Genomic DNA, 23,349 nt, shown 5'->3' with positions numbered 1-23,349 from the left:
CCCCCAAAATCCCCCCAAAATCCCCCAAATTTCCCCCAAAATCCCCCAAAATCCCCCCAAAATCCCCCTCAAATCCCCCCAAAATCCCCCCAAAATCCCCCTCAAAATCCCCCAAAATCCCCCCAAGACCCCCCAAATCCCCCCAAATCCCCCCAAAATCCCCCAAATTTCCCCAAAATCCCCCAAAATGTCCCCAAAACTCCCCCAAGACCCCAAATTCCTGCCTTAATTTCCCCCCAAATCCCCCCCAAAATCCCCCCAAAATCCCCCCAAACTCCCCAAAATCCCCCAAAATCCCCCCATAATCCCCCCAAAATCCCCCTCAAATCCCCCCAAATCCCCCCAAATTTCCCCCTCAAATGCCCCAAAATCCCCCAAATTTCCCCCAAATCCCCCAAAATCCCCCCAAAATCCCCCCAAGACCCGCCAGGACCCCCCAGGACCCCCCAAAATCCCCCCAGAACTCCCCCAAACCCCAAATTCCTGCCTTAATTTCCCCCCAAAATCCCCGAAAATCCCCTCAAACCCCCCCCAAATCCCCCCAAATTTCCCCCAAATCCCCCCAAGATCCCCCAAAATCCCCAAATCCCCCCAAAATCCCCCCATTCCCCAGACCTGTACTATTTCCTGCTGGCCCCCACCCTTTGCTATGAGCTGCTTTTGGGTCAATGACCCCCCAAAATCACCCCAAAACCCCCCCAAATCCCCCCAAATCCCCCCAAAACTCCCCAGAAGTCCCCCAAACCCCAAATTCCTGCCTTAATTTCCCCCCAAAATCCCCCCAAATCCCCCTCAAATCCCCCCAAAATCCCCCCAAATCCCCCCAAGACGCCCCAAGACCCCCCAAAATCCCCAAATCCCCCCAAAACTACCCCCAAACCCCCCAGGACCCCCCAAGACCCCCCAAAATCTCCCCATAATCCCCCCAAGACTCCCCAAAATCCCCCCAGAACTTCCCCAAGACTCCAAATTCCTGCCTTCATTTCCCCCCAAAATCTCCCCCAAATCTCCCCCAAAATCCCCCAAATTTCCCCAAAATCCCCCAAATTTTCCCCAAATCCCCCCAAAATCCCCAAATCCCCCCAAATCCCCAAAATCCCCATTCCCCAGACCTGTACTATTTCCTGCTGGCCCCCACCCTTTGCTATGAGCTGCTTTTGGGTCAACGACCCCCCAAAATCCCCCCAAAATCCCCCAAATCCCCCCAAAATCCCCCCCAAAATCCCCCCAAAACTCCCCCAAATTTCCCCAAAATCCCCCAAAATCCCCAAATCCCCCCAAATCCCCCCAAAATCCCCCAAAATCCCCCCAAATCCCCCAAATCCCCCATTCCCCAGACCTGTACTATTTCCTGCTGGCCCCCACCCTTTGCTATGAGCTGAACTTCCCGCGCTCCCCCCGCCTGCGGAAGCGATTCCTGCTGCGGCGCCTCTGCGAGATGGTACCGGGAAAATGGGGTTTTGGGGGGAAAAATGGGATTTTGGGGGGAAAAAATGGGATTTTGGGGAGTTTGGGGGAAAAAATGGGATTTTTGGTGAAAAATGGGGATTTTTTGGGGGGGGGTTTGGGGCAAAAATTGGGATTTTTTGGTGAAAAATTGGGATTTTTTTGGCAGAAATTGGGATTTTTTGGGAAGAAATTGGGATTTTTGGGGGTGATTTTGGGAGGAAATTGGGATTTTTTTGGAAAAAATGGGATTTTTTTGGCAGAAATTGGGATTTTTGGGGGGATTTGGGGGAAAAATTGGGATTTTTGGGGGAAAAATCGGGATTTTTGGGGTGATTTTGGGAGGAAATTGGGATTTTTGGGGGGATTTGGGGGAAAAACTGGGATTTTGGGGGAAAAATTGGGATTTTTTGGAGGGGGTTTGGGGCAAAAATTGGTTTTTTTTGGAGAAAAATTGGAATTTTTTGGGGAGAAATTGGGAATTTTTCAGGGAATTTTACAGGGGAAATTGGGATTTTTTGGGAAAAAAATGGGATTTTGGGGGGAAATTGGGATTTTTGGGGGATTTTGGGGTTTTTTGGAGGGTAATGGGGAGAAGCGATTCCTGCTGCGGCGCCTCTGCGAGATGGTACCGGGGAAAAAATGGGGAAAAATGGGGTTTTGGGGGGAAAAAATGGGATTTTGGGGTTTCTGGTAAAAAATTGGGATTTTTTTAGGGGGGGTTTGGGGCAAAAATTGGGATTTTTTGGTAAAAAAATGGGATTTTTTGGAAAAAAAAATGGGATTTTTGGGGGGAAATTGGGACTTTTTTGGCAGAAATTGGGATTTTTTTGGGGAAAAATGGGATTTTTTGGGAAAAAATGGGATTTTTTTGGAAAGAAATTGGGATTTTTGGGGTGATTTTGGGGGGAAATTGGTATTTTTGGGGGATTTTGGGAGGAAATTGAGAGAAGCGATTCCTGCTGCGGCGCCTCTGCGAGATGGTACCGGGAAAATGGGGGAAAATGGGGAAAATTGGGATTTTGGGGGGAAAAAAATGGGGTTTTGGGGGGAAAAAATGGGATTTTGGGGTTTCTGGTAAAAAATTGGGATTTTTTTAGGGGGGGTTTTGGGGCAAAAATTGGGATTTTTTGGAGAAAAATTGGGATTTTTTTGGGCAGAAATTGGGATTTTTTGGGCGGAAATTGGGATTTTTGGGGAGAAATTGGGATTTTTTGGAAAAAAAATGGGATTTTTGGAGAAAAATTGGGATTTTTTTTGGCAGAAATTGGGATTTTTGGAGGGAAATTGGGATTTTTTTGGCAGAAATTGGGATTTTTTGGGGGGAAATTGGGATTTTTTTGGCAGAAATTGGGATTTTTTGGGGGGAAATTGGGATTTTTGGGGGGATTTTGGGGGAAATTGGGATTTTTAGGGAGATTTTGGGGGGAAATTGGGATTTTTTGGACAGAAATTGGGAATTTTTGGGGTGATTTTGGAAGAAAATTGGGATTTTTGGAGGGAAATTGGGATTTTTTTGGCAGAAATTGGGATTTTTTGGGGGGAAATTGGGATTTTTTTGGCAGAAATTGGGATTTTTGGGGGAGAAATTGGGATTTTTGGGGGGATTTTGGGGAGAAATTGGGATTTTTGGTAAAAAATTGGGATTTTTTGGGGGAGATTTTGGGCAAAAATTGGGATTTTTTGGAGAAAAATTGGGATTTTTTTGGCAGAAATTAGGATTTTTTGGGAAGAAATTGGGATTTTTGGGGGTGAGTTTGGCAGAAATTGGGATTTTTTGGGAAAAAATGGGATTTTTTGGGCAGAAATTGGGATTGTTTGGGAAGAAACTGGGATTTTTTGGGGGGTTTTGGGCAGAAATTGGGATTTTTTGGAAAAAAATTGGGTTTTTTTGGGGGAAAATTGGGATTTTGGGGGGGATTTTTGGGAAATAATGGGATTTTGGGGGAGAAATTGGGCATTTTGGGGTTTTTGGTAAAAATTGGGATTTTTTTGGGGGGGGTTTGGGGCAAAATTGGGATTTTTTGGGGGGGGATTTGGGGAAAATTGGGATTTTTGGAGGAAAAATTGGGATTTTTTTGGGGGAAAATGGGATTTTTTGGGAAAAAATGGGGCTTTTTAGGCAGAAATTGGGATTTTTTGGAAAGAAATTGGGATTTTTGGGGTGATTTTGGGGGGGAAATTGGGGTTTTTGGAAAAAAAATGGGATTTTTTTTTGGAGGGGTTTTGGGGAGAAATGGGATTTTTTGGTAAAAAAGGGGATTTTTGGGGGAGAAATTGGGATTTTTGGGGGGGGGGTTTTGGACAGAATTGGGGATTTTTGGGGGGATTTTGGGGGGAATTGGGATTTTTTGGGGAAAAAAATGGGATTTTTGGGGAAAAAATGGGATTTTTTGGGGAGAATTGGGATTTTTGGAGAGAAATTGGGATTTTTGGAGAGAATTGGGATTTTTGTAAAAAATGGGATTTTTTTGGGGGGAATTGGGATTTTTTGGGCGGGGTTTGGGGGGAGAATTGGAATTTTTGGGGGGGATTTGGGGCAGAATTTGGGATTTTTGAGGAGAAATTTGGATGTTTGGGGAGAATTGGGATTTTGGGGGGAGAATTGGGATTTTAGGGGGGTTTTGGGGTGAAATTGGGTTTTTGGGGAGGGGTGTTGGGAGGAAAATTGGGATTTTTTGGGCAGAATTGGGATTTTTGGGGGAGAATTGGGATTTTGGGGGGATTTTGGGGAAAAACTGGGGGTTTTTTAGAGGAAAATTGGGATTTTTGGGGAGAAATTGGGATTTTTGGGTGGGGATTTTAGTCAGAAATTGGGATTTTTAGGGGAAAATTGGGATTTTTTTGGGGTGGAAAATTGAGATTTTTTGGGGGGGGAAATTGGGATTTTTGGGGAGGGGATTTTGGGGAAAAATTGGGATTTTTTGGGGAAAAAAATGGGATTTTTTTGGGGAAAAATTGGGACCAACCCCAAAATTCCCCAAATTTCCCAAAATTCCCAAAATTCCCTAAAAATTCCCCAATTCTCTTGCAGCTTTTCTTCACCCAGCTGTTGGTGGGGCTGATCCAGCAGGTGAAAAATGTGGGGAGGGGGCTCTGGGACCCCCCAACTTCATCATCCTCACCTCGGGGGGTTGGGGGGATTTTTGGGAATTTTTGGGGAGAATTTTTTGGGGTTTTTTGGGAATTTTTGGGGGTTTTTTGGGAATTTTTGGGGGTTTTTTGGGAATTTTTTTGGGTTTTTTTGGGGGATTTTGGGGGGGATTTTTGCAGATTTTTTGGGGGGATTTTGGGGGGATTTTGGGGGGATTTTTGGGAATTTTTTTTTGATTTTTGGGGTTTTTTTTGGGAATTTTTGGGGGATTTTTGGGGGGATTTTTGGGGGGATTTTTGGGAATTTTTTTGGGATTTTTTTGGGAGATTTTTGGGGGGATTTTTTTGGGTTTTTTGGGAATTTTGGGGGATTTTTGGGAATTTTTTTTGGGAATTTTGGGGGATTTTGGGGGTTTTTTGGGAATTTTTGGGGGTTTTTTTGGGAGACTATTGGGGTTTTTTTTGGGAATTTTTTGGGGGGATTTTTTTGGTTTTTTTGGGAATCTTGGGGGATTTTTGGGGGATTTTTGGGAATTTTTTTGGGAGATTTTTGGGGTTTTTTTGGGAATTTTTTGGGGGGATTTTTGGGGGATTTTTGGGGGGATTTTTGGGAATTTTTTGGGGATTTTTTGGGGGATTTTTGGGGGGAATTTTTTTAGTTTTTTTGGGATTTTTGGGGGATTTTTGGGAATTTTTTGGGGATTTTTTTGGGAGATTTTTGGGGTTTTTTTGGAAATTCTTGGGGATTTTTTGGGGGGATTTGGGGATTTTTGGGGGATTTTTGGGAATTTTTTTGGGATTTTTTGGGAGATTTTTGGGAGTTTTTTTTGGGAATTTTTGGGGGGATTTTTTTGGTTTTTTTTGGGAATTTTGGGGTTTTTTGGGGGATTTTTGGGAATTTTTGGGGGGATTTTGGGGAATTTTTTGGGATTTTTGGGAGATTTTTAGGGTTTTTTTGGGAATTTTTTGGGGATTTTTGGGGGGGATTTTTTGGGGATTTTTGGGCAATTTTGGGGTTTTTTTGGGGGGAATTTTGGGGTTTTTTGGGGGGGATTTTGGGGGGATTTTTGGGAGTTTTTTTGGGGATTTTTGGGGGGATTTTTTGGGTTTTTTTGGGATTTTTGGGGGTTTTTTTGGGGGGATTTTTGGGAATTTTTGGGGGGATTTTTGGGAATTTTTAGGGGATTTTTGGGGAGATTTTTGGGGTTTTTTGGGGGGATTTTTTGGGGGGGTTTTTTGGGGGATTTTTTGCGGATTTTTTGGGGGGATTTTTTTGGTTTTTTTGGGAATTTTGGGGGATTTTGGGGGGGATTTTTTGGGGGATTTTTTGGGGATTTTTGGGGGGATTTTTTTCGGGGATTTTTGGGTTTTTTGGGGGGATTTTTTTGGTTTTTTTGGGAATTTTGGGGGGATTTTTTGGGGGATTTTTTGGGGATTTTTGGGGGATTTTTTTCGGGGATTTTTGGGTTTTTTGGGGGGATTTTTGGGGGGATTTTTTTGGTTTTTTGGGGGGGGTTTTGGGGGGGATTTTTGGGGTTTTTTTGGGGGTTTTTGGGGGATTTTTGGGGGCTTTTGGGGGATTTTTTGGGGGATTTTGGGGGGGTTTTGGGGGTTTTTTGGGGGGTTTTGGGGGAATTTTTGGGGTTTTTTTGGGGTGTTTTGAGGGGGATTTTGGGGGGATTTTTTTTGGGGTTTTTGGAGGATTTTTGGGGTTTTTTGGGGCGATTTTTGGGATTTTTTTGGGGGATTATTGGGGGATTTTTGGGGATTTTTGTGGGATTTTTTTGGGGATTTTTAGGTGGTTTTGGGGGATTTTTTGGGGGGTTTTGGGGGATTTTTGGGGGTTTTGGGGGATTTTTGGGTTTTTTTGGGGGGTTTTGGGGGAATTTTTGGGGTTTTTTTGGGGTGTTTTGAGGGGGATTTTGGGGGGATTTTTGCGGGATTTTTGGGGGTTTTGGGGGATTTTTTTGGGGTTTTTTTGGCGATTTTTTTAGGATTTTTGGGGTGTTTTGAGGGGATTTTTTTGGGGATTTTTTGGGGGATTTTTGGGGGGATTTTGTGGTTTTTTTAGGGGTTTTTGGGGGGATTTTTGGGGATTTTGGGGGGGATTTTTTTTGGGATTTTGTGGTTTTTTAGGGGTTTTTGGGGGGGATTTTTGGGGGGATTTTTGGGTTTTTTTGGGGGGAGTTTTGGGGGGATTTTTGGGGTTTTTTGGGGGGATTTTTGGGTTTTTTTGGGGGGAGATTTGGGTTTTCTTGGGGGAGTTTTGGGGGGATTTTTGGGTTTTTTTTTGGGGTCTCCTCCCCCCTCAAATCACTGTTCCCCCCCATTTTTGCAGTGGATGGTTCCAACGATCCAGAATTCCATGAAACCTTTCCGGGTGAGTCTGGACCCCAAATATCCCAAATTACCCCAAAATTACCCCAAAATCCCTCCCAAAACACCCCCAAAATTCTGAACTCCTCACAAATCCCCCCTTTATCCACCCAAAACCCCAAATTTACCCCAATTTCTCCCTCAATCTGCCCCAAAACCCCAAATTTTCCACAAAATTCCCCCAAAATCTCCCTAAAAACCCCAGATCCCCCCCAAACCCCCCAAAGTCCCCCCAATTTCTCCCTCAAAGCCCCCAAAATTCCCCCAAAATTCTCCTCAAACCCCCCAAAATCCCCACAAATCCTCTTCAATCCCCCCCCAAATCCTTCCTTCATCCCCCAAAATCCCCCCAAATTCTCTTCAATCCCCCTCAAACCCCTCAAATCCCCCCTCAAACCCCCCAAAATCCCCCAAATCCCCCCAATTCCTCTTCAACCCCCTCAAACCCCCCAAAATCCCTCCTCAAACCCCCCAAAATTCCCACAAATGCCCCCAAAACCCCAAATCCTCCCTCAAAGCCCCCAAAATCCCCCCAAATCCTTCCTTAATCCCCCCAAAATTCCCCCAAATCCCCCCAAATTCTCTTTAATCCCCCTCAAACCCCCCAAAATCCCCCCAAACCCCCCCAAATCCTCTTCAATCCCCCCAAATCCCCCCTCAAACCCCCCAAAATTCCCACAAATGCCCCCAAAACCCCAAATCCCCCCTCAAAGGCCCCAAAATCCCCCCAAAATCCCCCCAAATCTTCCTCTTCCTCCTCAGGACATGGATTATTCCCGGATCATTGAGCGCCTCCTGAAGCTGGCAGTGAGTCAAAGACCCCAAAACCCCCCAAAATCACCCCAAAATCACCCAAAAAAACACCCCAAAATTACCCCAAAACCCCCCAAAATCACCCCAAAAAAACCCCAAAAAACCCAAAAAACAAAAGAAAAACCAAAAAAACAAAAAAAACCCAAAAATATCCCCAAAGAAACCTCAAAAGACCCCAAAATCCCCAAAACCTCCCAAAAAACCCCCAAAAAACTCAAAACACCCCAAAAAATCCCCAAAAAACCAAAAAAACCCCAAAAATCCTCCCAAAAAACCCCAAAAAATCTCCCCAAAAAACCAAAAAATCCCCAAAAAACCAAAAAAACCCCAAAAATCCTCCCAAAAAACCCCAAAAATCCTCCCAAAAAACCCCAAAAAATCTCCCCAAAAAACCAAAAAATCCCCAAAAAACCCAAAAAAACCCCCAAAAAATCCCCAAAAAAGCTGGAAAAAACCCCCAAAAACCCCCAAAAAAACCCCAAAATCTCCAAAAAACCTCAAAAAAACCCCAAAAATCCCCCCCAAAAACCTCAAAAAAACCCCAAAATGCCCCCCCAAAAAAACCTCAAAAAAACCCCAAAAAACCCCAAAACCACCCCAGAAAAACTCCATAAAAACCAAAAAAAATCCCAAAAAAACCTCAAAAAAACCCCCCCAAAAAATCCCCAAAAATATCCCCCAGAAACCCCAAAAAATCCCCCCAAAAAATCCCCAAAAAAACCCAAAAAACCCCAAAAAATCCCAAACCGCCCCCCCCAAAAAAAACCCCAAAAAACCCCAAAATCCCCAAAAAATCCCCCCCCCAAAACCCAAAAAATCCCCCCTAAAATCCTCAAAAAATCTCAAAAAATCCCAAAAAACCCTCCAAAAAAACCCCAAAAAATCCCCCAAAAAACTCAAAAATACCCCAAAAATCCCCCCAAAAAATCCCCCCAAAAAATCCCCAAAAAATCCCCAAAAAATCCAAAAAAACCCTCAAAAAAACCCCAAAAATCTCCCCAAAAAATCCCCAAAAAAACCCCCAAAAAAACCCCCCAAAAAATCCAAAAAAGCCAAAAAAACCCCAAAAATCCCCCCAAAAACCCAAAAAAACCCCAAAAAACCCAAAAATCCCAAAATATCCCAAAAAATCCCAAAAAATTCCCAAAAAAACCCCCCAAAAACTCCCCAAAAAACCCCCAACAAATCCCCAAAAAACCCCCAAAAAATCCCAACAAAAACCCCCAAAAAACCCCCAAAAATTCCTAAAAATTCCCAAAAAAACCCCAAAAAATCCCCAAAACCCCCCAAAACCCCAAAATTCTCATTTTTCCCCCCAAAAAGGTCCCGAACCCCCCCCAAAATCCAAAAAAAACCCCAAAAAAACCCCAAGAAAATCCAAAAACCCCCTAAAAAACCAAAAAAATTCCCAAAAAATCCCCCAAAAAATTCCCCAAAAAAATCCAAAAAAATTCTCAAAAAATCCCAAAAAAATCCCCAAAAACCCCAAAATGCCCCTAAAAAACAAACAAACCCCCCCCCAAAAAAGAGCCCCAAAAATTTCCAAAAAAACCCAAAAAAAACCCCAAAAAAACCCCAAAGATTCCCCAAAAAATCCAATAAAAATCCCCAAAAAAATCCTAAAAAATCCCCAAAAAACCCCAAAAAAAACCCCAAAAAAGACCCCCAAAAAAGACCCCCCAAAAAATCCCAAAAAAACCCCAAAAAACCCCAAAAAAAATCCCCAAAAATTCCCAAAAAAATCCCCAAAAATTTTCCAAAAAATTCCCAAAACAAAAATTCCCAAAACCCCCCCAAAACCCCCAAAATTCTCATTTTCCCCCCAAAAAGGTCCCGAACCCCCCCAAAATCCAAAAAAAAAACCAAAAAAAACCCCAAGAAAATCCAAAAACCCCCTAAAAAAACCAAAAAAATTCCCAAAAAATCCCCAAAAAATTCCCAAAAAAATCCCAAAAAATTCCCAAAAAACCGCAAAAATCCCCAAAAATCCCCAAAAAATAAAAAAAAAACCCACAAAAAAAACCCCCAAAAAAACCCTCCAGAAAATAAAAAAAAAAACCAAAAAAGACCCCAAAAAATAAAAAAATAATCCAAAAAATTCCCAAAAAATTCCCCAAAAAATCCCAAAAAATTCCCAAAAAAATCCCAAAAAATCAAAAAAAAATCCCCAAAAATCCCCAAAACCCCAAAAACCCCAAAATTCTCATTTTTCCCCCCAAAAAGGTCCCGAACCCCCCCAAAATCCAAAAAAAAACCCCAAAAAAACCCCAAGAAAATCCAAAAACCCCCTAAAAAAACCAAAAAAATTCCCAAAAAATCCCCAAAAAATTCCCAAAAAAAATCCCAAAAAATTCCCAAAAAACCCCCAAAAAACCCAAAATGCCCCTAAAAAACAAACAAAAAACCCCCCCAAAAAAAACCCCCAAAAAATTTCCAAAAAAAAACCAAAAAAACCCCAAAAAAACCCCAAAAATTCCTGAAAAAAATCCCAAAAAATCCCAAAAAATCCCAAAAAAACCCCCAAAAAAACTCCAAAAAAGACCCCAAAAATCCCAAAAAAACCCCAAAAAATCCCAAAAAAACCCCAAAAAACCCCAGAAAACCAAAATCCCCCTAAAAAACAACAACAAAAAAAAAAAAAAAACAAAAAAACCCCAAAAAAACCCCAAAAAATTCCCAAAAAATTTCCAAAAAAATCCCCAAAAAACCCAAAAAAATTCCCAAAAAAATTCCAAAAAATCCCAAATAAATCCCCAAAAAATCCCAAAAAATCCCCCAAAAAATCCCAAGAAATCCCCAAAAATCCCCAAAATCCCCAAAATCCCCCAAAATCCCCAAAAACCCCAAAAATTCCAAAATAAACCGCAAAAATTTCCCAAAAAAAACCCCCCAAAAAACCCCAAAAAATTCCCCAAAAAATCCCAAAAAATCCCCAAAAAAATCCGCAAAAAATCCCCAAAAATCCCCAAAAAAACCCCAAAAAACCCCCAAAAAATTCCCAAAAAATTTCCAAAAAAATCCCCAAAAAACCCCCCAAAAACCCCAAAAAATTCCCCAAAAAATCCCAAAAAATTCCCAAAAAAATCCCAAAAAATTCCCAAAAAATTCCCAAAACCCCAAAACCCCAAAATTCTCATTTTTCCCCCCAAAAAGGTCCCGAACCCCCCCCCAAATCCAAAAAATTACCCAAAAAAGCCCCAAGAAAATCCAAAAACCCCCTAAAAAACCAAAAAAATTCCCAAAAAATCCCCAAAAAATTCCCAAAAAAATCCCAAAAAATCCCAAAAAAATCCCAAAAATCCCCAAAAATCCCCAAAAAATCAAAAAAAAAACCCCACAAAAAAAACCCCAAAAAAAACCTCCAAAAAATCAAAAAAAAAAACCAAAAAAGACCCCAAAAAATAAAAAAATAATCCAAAAAATTCCCAAAAAATTCCCAAAAAAATCCCAAAAAATTCCCAAAAAATCAAAAAAAAATCCCAAAAAATCCCCAAAAATTCCCAAAAACCCCAAAAACCCCAAAAAACCCAAAATCCTCATTTTTCCCCCCAAAAAGGTCCCGAACCACCTGATCTGGCTGATTTTCTTCTACTGGTTCTTCCACTCGTGCCTGAACGCCGTGGCCGAGCTGCTGCAGTTCGGGGACCGGGAATTCTACCGGGACTGGTGGTGAGAAAAACGGGAGAAATCCTGGAATTCCGGGAGAAATCCGGGAATTCAGAGAGAAATCCGGGAATTTGGGGGGGATTTGGGGAATTTTGGGGGAATTTGGGGGATTTTGGGGAGTTTGAGGGGGAATTTTGGGGTGAATTTGGGGGGAAATTTGGGAATTTTGGGGAGGATTGAGGAGGAATTTGGGGGAATTTGGGGGGAATTCTGGGAGAAATCCCGGAATTCCGGGTGAAATCCGGGAATTCCGGGGGAAATCCCGGAATTCGGTAAAAAATCCGGGAGAAATCTGGGAGAAATCCCGGAATTCAGGGAGAAATCCGGGAATTTGGGGGGGAATCCGTGAATTCCAGAATTTGGGGGAAATCTGGGAGAAATCCCGGAATTCAGAGAGAAATCCGGGAATTCGGGGAGAAATCCGGGAGAAATCCGGGAATTTGGGGAGAAATCCGGGAATTCGGGGAGAAATCCGGGAGAAATCCGGGAATTTGGGGAGAAATCTGGGAGAAATCCGGGAATCTGGGGAGAAATCCAGGAGAAATCCCAGAATTCTGGGGGAAGTCTGTGAGAAATCCCGGGAATTCAGGGAAAAATCCAGGAGAAATCCCGGAATTCAGAGAGAAATCTGGGAATTCTGGGAGAAATCCAGGAGAAATCCCAGAATTCAGAGAGAAATCCAGGAGAAATCCAGGAATTCCGGGAGAAATCTGAGAATTCTGGGAGAAATCCGGGAATTTGGGGAGAAATCCCGGAATTCAGAGAGAAATCCGGGAGAAATCCGGGAATTTGGGGGGAATTCTGGGGGATTTGGGGAATTTTGGGGGAATTTGGGGGATTTTGGGGGGTTTGAGAGGGAATTTGGGGGGAAATTTGGGAATTTTGGGGGATTTGAGGGGGAATTTTGGGGGGAAATTTGGGGAGAAATCCCGGGAATTCTGGGAGAAATCCGGGAGAAATCCGGGAATTCAGAGAGAAATCCGGGAGAAATCCCAGAAATCTAGGAAAAATCCGGGAATTCAGAAAGAAATCCAGGAGAAATCCGGGAATTCGGGGAGAAATCCGGGAATTCGGGGAGAAATCCCGGGAATTCCGGAATTTGGGGGATTTGGGGGGAAATTTGGGGGTGAATTTGGGGGATTTCGGGGACTTTGAGAGGGAATTTTGGGGGAATTTTGGGAATTTTGGCGGAATTTGGGGGGAATTTTTGGGGAATTTTTTGGGAAATTTGGGGGATTTTGGGGTGAATTTGGCAGAATTTGGGGGAATTTGGGGGGAATTTGGGGAGAAATCCGGGAATTCTGGAATTTGGGGGGATTGAGGGGGAATTTGGGGGAATTTTTTGGGAATTTTGGGGTGAATTTTTGGGGAATTTGGGGGGATTTTGGGGGGAATTTGGGGGATTTTGGGGAGTTTGAGGGGAATTTTGGGGGAATTTTGGGGGAATTTGGGGAATTTTGGGGGGATTTGGGGGAAATTTGGGGAGAAATCGGGGATTTGGGGGGATTTTGGGGGAATTTTGGGGGAATTTTGGGGAATTTGGGGGATTTGGGGAGAAATTTGGGGGGATTTGGGGGAATTTGGGGGGAATTTGGGGGATTTGGGGGGAATTTGGGGAATTTTGGGGGAATTTTGGGGATTTTGGGGAGTTTGAGAGGGAATTTGGGGGGAATTTTGGGGAATTCGGGGGGAATTTTGGGGGAATTTGGGCAGAAATCCGGGAATTCCGGAATTTGGGGGGAATTTTGGGGGAATTTGGTGGAATTTGGGGGATTTTGGGGTGAATTTTGGGAGGATTGAGGGGGTTTGAGGGGGAATTTTGGGGGAATTTGGGGAATTTTGGGGGAATTTGGGGAATTTTGGGGAATTTGGGGAATTTTGGGGGAATTTGGGGGGATTTTGGGGAGGATTGAGGGGGGATTTGGGGGAATTTGGGGGAATTTTGGGAGAATTTGGGGTGTTCAGGGGGAATTCAGGAAATTGGGGGATTTTGGGGGGAATTTGGGGGGAATTTTTGGGGTTTTGAGGAGGAATTTGGGGATTTTGGGGGGATTTGAGGGGATTTCGAGTGGCTCAAGGGGAGTTTTGGGAGAATTTTGGGGGGAATTTGGGATTTTTGGGGTGTTTGTGGGGGATTTGGGGACGGATTTGGGGGAAATTCAGAATTTGGGGGGGATTTGGGGGAGAAATTTGGGGTTTTGGGGGGATTTCGAAGGGTTTGAGCGGGGATTTGGGGGAAATTGAGGATTTGGGGGAGGATTTTGGGGTGATTTGAGAGGATTTTGGGATGAATTCGTGTCCCTGAGCCTCGTTTTTGCCCAGGAATTCGGAATCCGTCACCTATTTCTGGCAGAACTGGAACATCCCCGTGCACAAATGGTGCCTCAGGTGAGGATTTGGGGGAAATTCGGGGAAATTTGGGGTTTGGGGGAGATTTTGGGGCAGATTTGGGGGGGATTTGAGGGGGAATTTGGGGAAAATTTGGGGTTTTGAGGAGATTTTGGGGCGGATTTTGGGGGGATTTGGGGGAAATTTGGGGGATTTGAGGGGGAAATTTGGGGTTTGGGATGGATTTTGGGGCAGATTTTGGGGGGATTTGGGGGAAATTTGGGATTTAGGGGAGATTTTGGGGTGGTTGAGAAGGGATTTGGGATATTTGAAGGGGAATTTGGAGGGAATTTGGGGTTTGGGGGAGATTTTGGGGTGATTGAGAGAAGATTTAGGGGGATTTTGGGGGGATTTGGGGGATTTGAGGGGGAATTTGGGGAAAATTTGGGGTTTTGGAGGGATTTGAGGGCAGATTTGGGGGAAATTTGGTGTTTGGGATGGATTTTGGGGTGATTAAGAGGAGATTTAGGAGGATTTGGGGGAAATTCAGGGAAATTTGGGGTTTTGGGCAGGTTTTGGGGTGATTGAGTGAGGATCTGGGGGGAATTTGGGATTTTGGGGGGATTTGAGGTGGGATTTGGGGGAAATTTGAGTTTTTGAGGGAATTTTGGGGCAGATTTTGGTGTTTGGGGTGGATTTGGGGTGAATCCAGACTTTTGGGAGGGGATTTTGGGGCGATTTCAGCGCTTTCGAGGCGGATTTGGGGCTTTTTGAGGGGGGATTTCGATGGGATTTTTTTAGGGGGGGGGAGGGCAATTGTTGTTTTTGGGGACCCCCCGGGTTTTGGGGGTCCCCGAGTTGATTTTGGGGGTCCCCAGGCACTTTTACAAGCCCATGCTGAGGAGGGGAGTCAGCAAGTGGACGGCCCAGGCCGCCGTGTTCTTGGCCTCCGCCTTCTTCCACGAGGTCAGGGACCCCAAATTCTGACAGGAACCCCAAAATTCACATTGGGAACCCCAAAATTCACCCCGGGAACCCCAAAATTCCCACTGGGAACCCCAAAATTCCCCCTGGGAACCCCAAAATTTACATCAGGAACCCCAAAATTCACCCCGGGAACCCCAAAATTCACATTGGGAACCCCAAAATTCACATCGGGAACCCCAAAATTCCCCCTGGGAACCCCAAAATTCCTCCTGGGAACCCCAAAATTCCCACAGGAAACCCCAAAATTACCACTGGGAACCCCAAAATTCACCCTGGGAACCCCAAAATTCACCCTGGGAACCCCAAAATTCACCCCAGGAACCCCAAAATTCGCATCAGGAACCCCAAAATTCACCCCGGGAACCCCAAAATTCCTCCTGGGAACCCCAAAATTCACCCTGGGAACCCCAAAATTCACCCCGGGAACCCCAAAATTCCCACTGGGAACCCCAAAATTCACATTGGGAACCCCAAAATTCACCCCGGGAACCCCAAAATTCCCACTGGGAACCCCAAAATTCACCCCAGGAACCCCAAAATTCCACCTGGGAACCCCAAAATTCACCCCGGGAACCCCAAAATTCACCCCGGGAACCCCAAAATTCACCCTGGGAACCCCAAAATTCCCACCGGGAACCCCAAAATTCACCCTGGGAACCCCAAAATTCCCATTGGGAACCCCAAAATTCACATCAGGAACCCCAAAATTCACCCTGGGAACCCCAAAATTCCCATCGGGAACCCCAAAATTCACCCTGGGAACCCCAAAATTCACTCAAGGAACCCCAAAATTCACCCCAGAAACCCCAAAATTCCTCCTGGGAACCCCAAAATTCACACCGGGAACCCCAAAATTCCCACTGGGAACCCCAAAATTCACCCCAGGAACCCCAAAATTCACCCCGGGAACCCCAAAATTCACTCAAGGAACCCCAAAATTCACCCCGGGAACCCCAAAATTCACCCCTGGAACCCCAAAATTCACCCTGGGAACCCCAAAATTCCCACTGGGAACCCCAAAATTCACCCCAGGAAGCCCAAAATTCACCCTGGGAACCCCAAAATTCACCCCGGGAACCCCAAATTCACCCCGGGAACCCCAAAATTCACATCAGGAACCCCAAAATTCCCATCGGGAACCCCAAAATTCACCCCGGGAACCCCAAAATTCCCATCAGGAACCCCAAAATTCACCCCAGGAACCCCAAAATTCACCCTGGGAACCCCAAAATTCACCCTGGGAACCCCAAAATCTCTCTGGGAACCCCAAAATTCACCCTGGGAACCCCAAAATCTCTCTGGGAACCCCAAAATTCACCCCAGGAACCCCAAAATTCACCCCGGGAACCCCAAAATTCACCCCAGGAACCCCAAAATTCACCCCGGGAACCCCAAAATTCACCCCGGGAACCCCAAAATTCCCATTGGGAACCCCAAAATTCACCCCGGGAACCCCAAAATTCACCCCAGGAACCCCAAAATTCACATCAGGAACCCCAAAATTCACCCCGGGAACCCCAAAATTCCCACTGGGAACCCCAAAATTCCCATCGGGAACCCCAAATTCACCCTGGGAACCCCAAAATTCACATCGGGAACCCCAAATTCACCCCGGGAACCCCAAAATTCATCCCGGGAACCCCAAAATTCACCCCGGGAACCCCAAAATTCACCCTGGGAACCCCAAAATTCACCCCGGGAACCCCAAAATTCCCCCTGGGAACCCCAAAATTCCACTGGGAACCCCAAAATTCACCCTGGGAACCCCAAAATTCCCACTGGGAACCCCAAAATTCACCCTGGGAACCCCAAAATTCACTCAAGGAACCCCAAATTCTGACAGGAACCCCAAAATTCACCCCGGGAACCCCAAAATTCACATCAGAAACCCCAAAATTCACCCCGGGAACCCCAAAATTCCCACTGGGAACCCCAAAATTCACATTGGGAACCCCAAAATTCACCCCGGGAACCCCAAAATTCACCCCAGGAACCCCAAAATTCACCCCGGGAACCCCAAAATTCACCCCGGGAACCCCAAAATTCACCCTGGGAACCCCAAAATTCACCCTGGAACCCCCAAATTCACCCCGGGAACCCCAAAATTCACCCTGGGAACCCCAAAATTCCCACTGGGAACCCCAAAATTCACCCCGGGAACCCCAAAATTCACCCCGGGAACCCCAAAATTCACCCCAGGAACCCCAAAATTCACCCTGGGAACCCCCAAATTCACCCCTGGAACCCCAAAATTCACCCCGGGAACCCCAAAATTCCCTCTGGGAACCCCAAAATTCACCCTGGAAACCCCAAAATTCCCACTGGGAACCCCAAAATTCACCCCGGGAACCCCAAAATTCCCTCTGGGAACCCCAAAATTCACCCTGGAAACCCCAAAATTCACCCCAGGAACCCCAAAATTCACACTGGGAACCCCAAAATTCACACCAGAAACCCCAAAATTCACCCCGGGAACCCCAAAATTCACCCCGGGAACCCCAAAATTCCTCCTGGGAACCCCAAAATTCCTCCTGGGAACCCCAAAATTCACATCGGGAATCCCAAAATTCACCCCGGGAACCCCAAAATTCCCATCGGGAACCCCAAAATTCACCCCGGGAACCCCAAATTCACCCTGGGAACCCCAAAATTCCACCTGGGAACCCCAAAATTCACATCAGGAACCCCCAAATTCACCCCGGGAACCCCAAAATTCCCACTGGGAACCCCAAAATTCACCCCGGGAACCCCAAAATTCCTCCTGGGAACCCCAAAATTCCTCCTGGGAACCCCAAAATTCACATCGGGAATCCCAAAATTCACCCCGGGAACCCCAAAATTCACCCCGGGAACCCCAAAATTCACCCTGGGAACCCCAAAATTCCCATTGGGAACCCCAAAATTCACCCTGGGAACCCCAAAATTCACCCTGGGAACCCCAAAATTCCACCTGGGAACCCCAAAATTCTCATCAGGAACCCCAAAATTCACCCTGGGAACCCCAAAATTCCCACTGGGAACCCCAAAATTCACATCAGGAACCCCAAAATTCCTCCTGGGAACCCCAAAATTCACCCTGGGAACCCCAAAATTCACATCAGGAACCCCCAAATTCACCCCGGGAACCCCAAAATTCACCCCGGGAACCCCAAAATTCCCACTGGGAACCCCAAAATTCCCCCTGGGAACCCCAAAATTCACATCAGGAACCCCCAAATTCACCCCGGGAACCCCAAAATTCACCCTGGGAACCCCAAAATTCACCCCGGGAACCCCAAAATTCCCCCCGGGAACCCCAAAATTCACATCAGGAACCCCAAAATTCACCCCAGGAACCCCAAAATTCACCCTGGGAACCCCAAAATTCACCCCGGGAACCCCAAAATTCACCCCGGGAACCCCAAAATTCCCATCAGGAACCCCAAAATTCACCCCGGGAACCCCAAAATTCACATCGGGAACCCCAAAATTCACCCCGGGAACCCCAAAATTCACCCCGGGAACCCCAAAATTCCCATCAGGAACCCCAAAATTCACCCCAGGAACCCCAAAATTCACCCCGGGAACCCCCAAATTCACCCCGGGAACCCCAAAATTCACCCCGGGAACCCCAAAATTCCACCTGGGAACCCCAAAATTCACCCTGGGAACCCCAAAATTCACCCTGGGAACCCCAAAATTCACCCCGGGAACCCCAAAATTCACCCCGGGAACCCCAAAATTCCCATCAGGAACCCCAAAATTCACCCCGGGAACCCCAAAATTCACATCGGGAACCCCAAAATTCACCCCGGGAACCCCAAAATTCCCACCAGGAACCCCAAAATTCCCACTGGGAACCCCAAAATTCCCACTGGGAACCCCAAAATTCACCCCGGGAACCCCAAAATTCACCCTGGGAACCCCAAAATTCACCTCAGGAACCCCAAAATTCACCCTGGGAACCCCAAAATTCACCCTGGGAACCCCAAAATTCACATCAGGAACCCCAAAATTCACCCTGGGAACCCCAAAATTCCCACTGGGAACCCCAAAATTCACCCCGGGAACCCCAAAATTCCCACTGGGAACCCCAAAATTCAGCCCGGGAACCCCAAAATTCACCCCGGGAACCCCAAAATTCCCACAGGAACCCCAAAATTCACCCCGGGAACCCCAAAATTCACCCTGGGAACCCCAAAATTCACCCCAGGAACCCCAAAATTCACATCAGGAACCCCAAAATTCACCCCGGGAACCCCAAAATTCACCCTGGGAACCCCAAAATTCAGCCCAGGAACCCCAAAATTCACCCTGGAACCCCCAAATTCACCCCGGGAACCCCAAAATTCACCCCGGGAACCCCAAAATTCCCCCTGGGAACCCCAAAATTCACATCAGGAACCCCAAAATTCACCCCGGGAACCCCAAAATTCACCCCGGGAACCCCAAAATTCACCCCGGGAACCCCAAAATTCCCATCGGGAACCCCAAATTCACCCCGGGAACCCCAAAATTCACCCTGGGAACCCCAAAATTCACCCCAGGAACCCCAAAATTCCCATTGGGAACCCCAAAATTCACACTGGGAACCCCAAAATTCATTCTGGGAACCCCAAATTCTGACAGGAACCCCAAAATTCATCCTGGGAACCCCAAAATTCCCACTGGGAACCCCAAAATTCACCCCGAAAACCCCAAAATTCCCATTGGGAACCCCAAATTCTCCCTGAGACCCCCCAGATTCCCTCGGGGACCCCCCAGAATCACTCTGGGACCCCCAAAATTCCACCCAGGGACCCCCAAAATCCAACTGAGAAGCCCCAAAATTCCACCTGGGACACCCAAATTCCACTGGGACCCCCCAAAATTCCCCCTGGGACCCCCCAAATTCCACTGGGACCCCCCAAAACCCCCCTGGGCCCCCCAAATTCCCCCTGGGCCCCCCCAAATCCCCCCAAATGTTGCTCTGTGTCCCCCCAGTACCTGGTGAGCGTCCCCCTGAGAATGTTCCGGCTCTGGGCCTTCATGGGCATGGCAGCACAGGTGAGGGGACCCCAAAATGGGTCTGGGGACCCCAAAAATGGGTCTCGGGACCCTAAAATGGGTCTGGGGGTGCCCAAAATGGGTCTGGGGGGGTCAGAAATGGGTCTGGGGACCCCAAAAATGGGTCTGGGGACCCCAAAAATGGGTCTGGGGGTGCCCAAAATGGGTCTGGGGGCTCCAAAAATGGGTCTGGGGGTGCCCAAAATGGGTCTGGGGGCTCCAAAAATGGGTCTGGGGGTGCCCAAAATGGGTCTGGGGACCCCAAAAATGGGTCTGGGGGTGCCCAAAATGGGTCTGGGGGTGCCCAAAATGGGTCTGGGGGAGCCCAAAATGGGTCTGGGGGTGCCCAAAATGGGTCTGGGGGCTCCAAAATGGGTCTGGGGGCTCCAAAATGGGTCTGGGGGTGCCCAAAATGGGTGTGGGGGTGCCCAAAATGGGTCTGGGGGTGCCCAAAATGGGTCTGGGGGTGCCCAAAATGGGTCTGGGGGCTCCAAAATGGGTCTGGGGGTGCCCAAAATGGGTCTGGGGACCCCAAAAATGGGTCTGGGGGTGCCCAAAATGGGTCTGGGGGCTCCAAAATGGGTCTGGGGGTGCCCAAAATGGGTCTGGGGGAGCCCAAAATGGATCTGGGGGTGCCCAAAATGGGTCTGGGGGCTCCAAAATGGGTCTGGGGGTGCCCAAAATGGGTCTGGGGGCTCCAAAATGGGTCTGGGGGCTCCAAAATGGGTCTGGGGGTGCCCAAAATGGGTCTGGGGGCTCCAAAATGGGTCTGGGGGTGCCCAAAATGGGTCTGGGGGTGCCCAAAATGGGTCTGGGGGTGCCCAAAATGGGTCTGGGGGCTCCAAAATGGGTCTGGGGGTGCCCAAAATGGGTCTGGGGGTGCCCAAAATGGGTCTGGGGGCTCCAAAATGGGTCTGGGGGTGCCCAAAATGGGTCTGGGGGCTCCAAAATGGGTCTGGGGGCTCCAAAATGGGTCTGGGGGCTCCAAAATGGGTCTGGGGGTGCCCAAAATGGGTCTGGGGACCCCAAAAATGGGTCTGGGGGTGCCCAAAATGGGTCTGGGGGTGCCCAAAATGGGTCTGGGGGAGCCCAAAATGGATCTGGGGGTGCCCAAAATGGGTCTGGGGGCTCCAAAATGGGTCTGGGGGTGCCCAAAATGGGTCTGGGGGCTCCAAAATGGGTCTGGGGGCTCCAAAATGGGTCTGGGGGTGCCCAAAATGGGTCTGGGGGTGCCCAAAATGGGTCTGGGGGCTCCAAAATGGGTCTGGGGATGCCCAAAATGGGTCTGGGGGAGCCCAAAATGGATCTGGGGGTGCCCAAAAATGGGTCTGGGGGCTCCAAAAATGGGTCTGGGGGCTCCAAAATGGGTCTGGGGGTGCCCAAAATGGGTCTGGGGGTGCCCAAAATGGGTCTGGGGGAGCCCAAAATGGGTCTGGGGGAGCCCAAAATGGGTCTGGGGGAGCCCAAAAATGGGTCTGGGGGTGCCCAAAAATGGGTCTGGGGGCTCCAAAAATGGGTCTGGGGGCTCCAAAATGGGTCTGGGGGTGCCCAAAATGGGTCTGGGGGTGCCCAAAATGGGTCTGGGGGAGCCCAAAATGGGTCTGGGGACCCTAAAAATGGGTCTGGGGGCTCCAAAATGGGTCTGGGGGTGCCCAAAATGGGTCTGGGGGAGCCCAAAATGGGTCTGGGGACCCCAAAAATGGGTCTGGGGGTGCCCAAAATGGGTCTGGGGGTGCCCAAAATGGGTCTGGGGGATCCAAAATGGGTCTGGGGGTGCCCAAATGGGTCTGGGGGAGCCCAAAATGGGTCTGGGGGTGCCCAAAATGGGTCTGGGGGATCCAAAATGGGTCTGGGGGTGCCCAAAATGGGTCTGGGGGTGCCCAAAATGGGTCTGGGGGACAGAGGGGACACTGGGGGTGACACTGCGTGACATCAGGGGTGTCCCTGTGTCCCCAAATTCCCCCGGCCTGAGGGTGGCACTGGGTGACATCAGAGGTGACTCAGGAGGTGACAGGAGGTGACACAGGGGTCACACAGGGGATGGCACAGGTGACTCAGGAGGTGACAGGAGGTGACACAGGTGTCACTGTCCCCAGATCCCGCTGGCCTGGTTGGTGTCGCGGTTCAGGGGGTGACACAGGAGGTGACACAGGGGTGACACAGGTGACACAGGTGTCCCTGTCACTGTCCCCAGATCCCGCTGGCCTGGTTGGTGTCGCGGTTCAGGGGGTGACACAGGGGTGACACAGGAGGTGACACAGGAGGTGACACAGGTGTCACTGTCCCCAGATCCCGCTGGCCTGGTTGGTGTCGCGGTTCAGGGGGTGACAGGAGGTGACACAGGGGTGACACAGGGGTGACACAGGTGACACAGGGGTGACACAGGTGACACAGGGGTGACACACAGGTGACACAGGGGTGTCATTGTCCCCAGATCCCGCTGGCCTGGTTGGTGTCGCGGTTCCTGCGGGGTCCCTACGGGAACGCGGCCGTGTGGATGTCGCTGATCCTGGGCCAGCCCATCGCCGTCCTCATGTACGTGCACGACTACTACGTGCTCAACTGCGAGCCCTGACACCCCAAAACACCCAAAACACCCCAAAAACACCCAAAACCACCCCAAAAACACCCAAAAACACCCAAAAACACCCCAAAACACCCAAAAAACCTCTCTGGGACCCCCAAAAACACCCTGAAAACCCCCAAAAACACCCCAAAAACACCCAAAACCACCCCAAAAACACCCAAAAACACCCAAAAACACCCAAAAACACCCAAAAACACCCAAAAACACCCAAAAAACCTCTCTGGGACCCCCAAAAACACCCCGAAAACCCCCAAAAACAGCCCAAAAACACCCAAAAACACCCCAAAAACACCCCAAAACCATCTCTGGGACCCCCAAAAACACCCCCAGGACCCCCAAAAACACCCCAAAAACAACTCTGGGACCCCCCAAACACCCCAAAAACAACCCAAAAACAACTCCAGGAACCCCAAAAACATCTCTGGGACCCCCAAAACATCCCCAGGACCCCCAAAAACAACTCTGGGACCCCAAAACCAGCCCAAAATCACCCCAAAACCACCCCAAAAACACCCCAAAAACACCCCAAAAACACCCAAAACACCCCAAAAACAACTCTGGGACCCCCAAAACCACCCAAAACCAACTCGGGGACCCCCAAAACCCCCCAGGGGGTCCCCAAATCCCCCCGGGACCCCCCCAAATTCTCTCGGGGGTCCCCGAATTTTCTCAAGGTTGGCTCCAAAGCCCCCCGGGGGTCCCCAAAACCCCCCTGAGACCCCCCCAAACCCCCCCAGGACCCCCCCAAATCCCCCCGGGGGGTCCCCAAATTTTCTCAAGGTTGGCTCCAAACCCCCCCAGGACCCCAAAACCCCCCCGGGGGTCCCCAAATTCTCACGAGACCCCCCCCCAAATTCTCTCAGGGGTCCCCAAACACCCCCCAGGACCCCCCCAAATTCTCTCAGGGGTCCTCAAATCCCACCCGGGGGTCCCCGAATTTTCTCAAGGTTGGCTCCAAATCCCCCCAGGGGGTCCCCAAACCCACCCAAGACCCCCCAAATTCTCTCGGGGGTCCCCAAAACCCCCCT

At 48.2% G+C, this 23,349-nt stretch overlaps 1 protein-coding gene across 2 annotated transcripts in view; it reads left to right on the top strand.

The window, feature by feature from the left end:
• Nucleotides 1-22,363, top strand: part of DGAT1 (diacylglycerol O-acyltransferase 1) — a 52,694-nt gene extending 30,331 nt beyond the window's left edge. For both annotated transcript variants that reach the window (XM_058830082.1, XM_058830081.1), the window contains 9 exons: nt 1,338-1,441; nt 4,481-4,519; nt 6,878-6,919; nt 7,678-7,722; nt 11,285-11,397; nt 13,717-13,782; nt 14,601-14,688; nt 19,672-19,734; nt 22,169-22,363. In XM_058830082.1, coding sequence (XP_058686065.1) covers nt 1,338-1,441; nt 4,481-4,519; nt 6,878-6,919; nt 7,678-7,722; nt 11,285-11,397; nt 13,717-13,782; nt 14,601-14,688; nt 19,672-19,734; nt 22,169-22,309 — 701 coding nt within the window. In that variant the 3' untranslated portion in view covers nt 22,310-22,363. The remainder of the gene's footprint in view (nt 1-1,337; nt 1,442-4,480; nt 4,520-6,877; nt 6,920-7,677; nt 7,723-11,284; nt 11,398-13,716; nt 13,783-14,600; nt 14,689-19,671; nt 19,735-22,168) is intronic.
• The last annotated feature ends 986 nt before the right edge of the window (nt 22,364-23,349 follow it).

Source organism: Poecile atricapillus, chromosome 2, assembly GCF_030490865.1.
Source record: "Poecile atricapillus isolate bPoeAtr1 chromosome 2, bPoeAtr1.hap1, whole genome shotgun sequence".
Taxonomy (NCBI): domain Eukaryota; kingdom Metazoa; phylum Chordata; class Aves; order Passeriformes; family Paridae; genus Poecile; species Poecile atricapillus.
The sequence above is the reverse complement of the archived record's forward strand: the minus strand, read 5'-3'. Positions and strand labels throughout refer to the sequence as shown.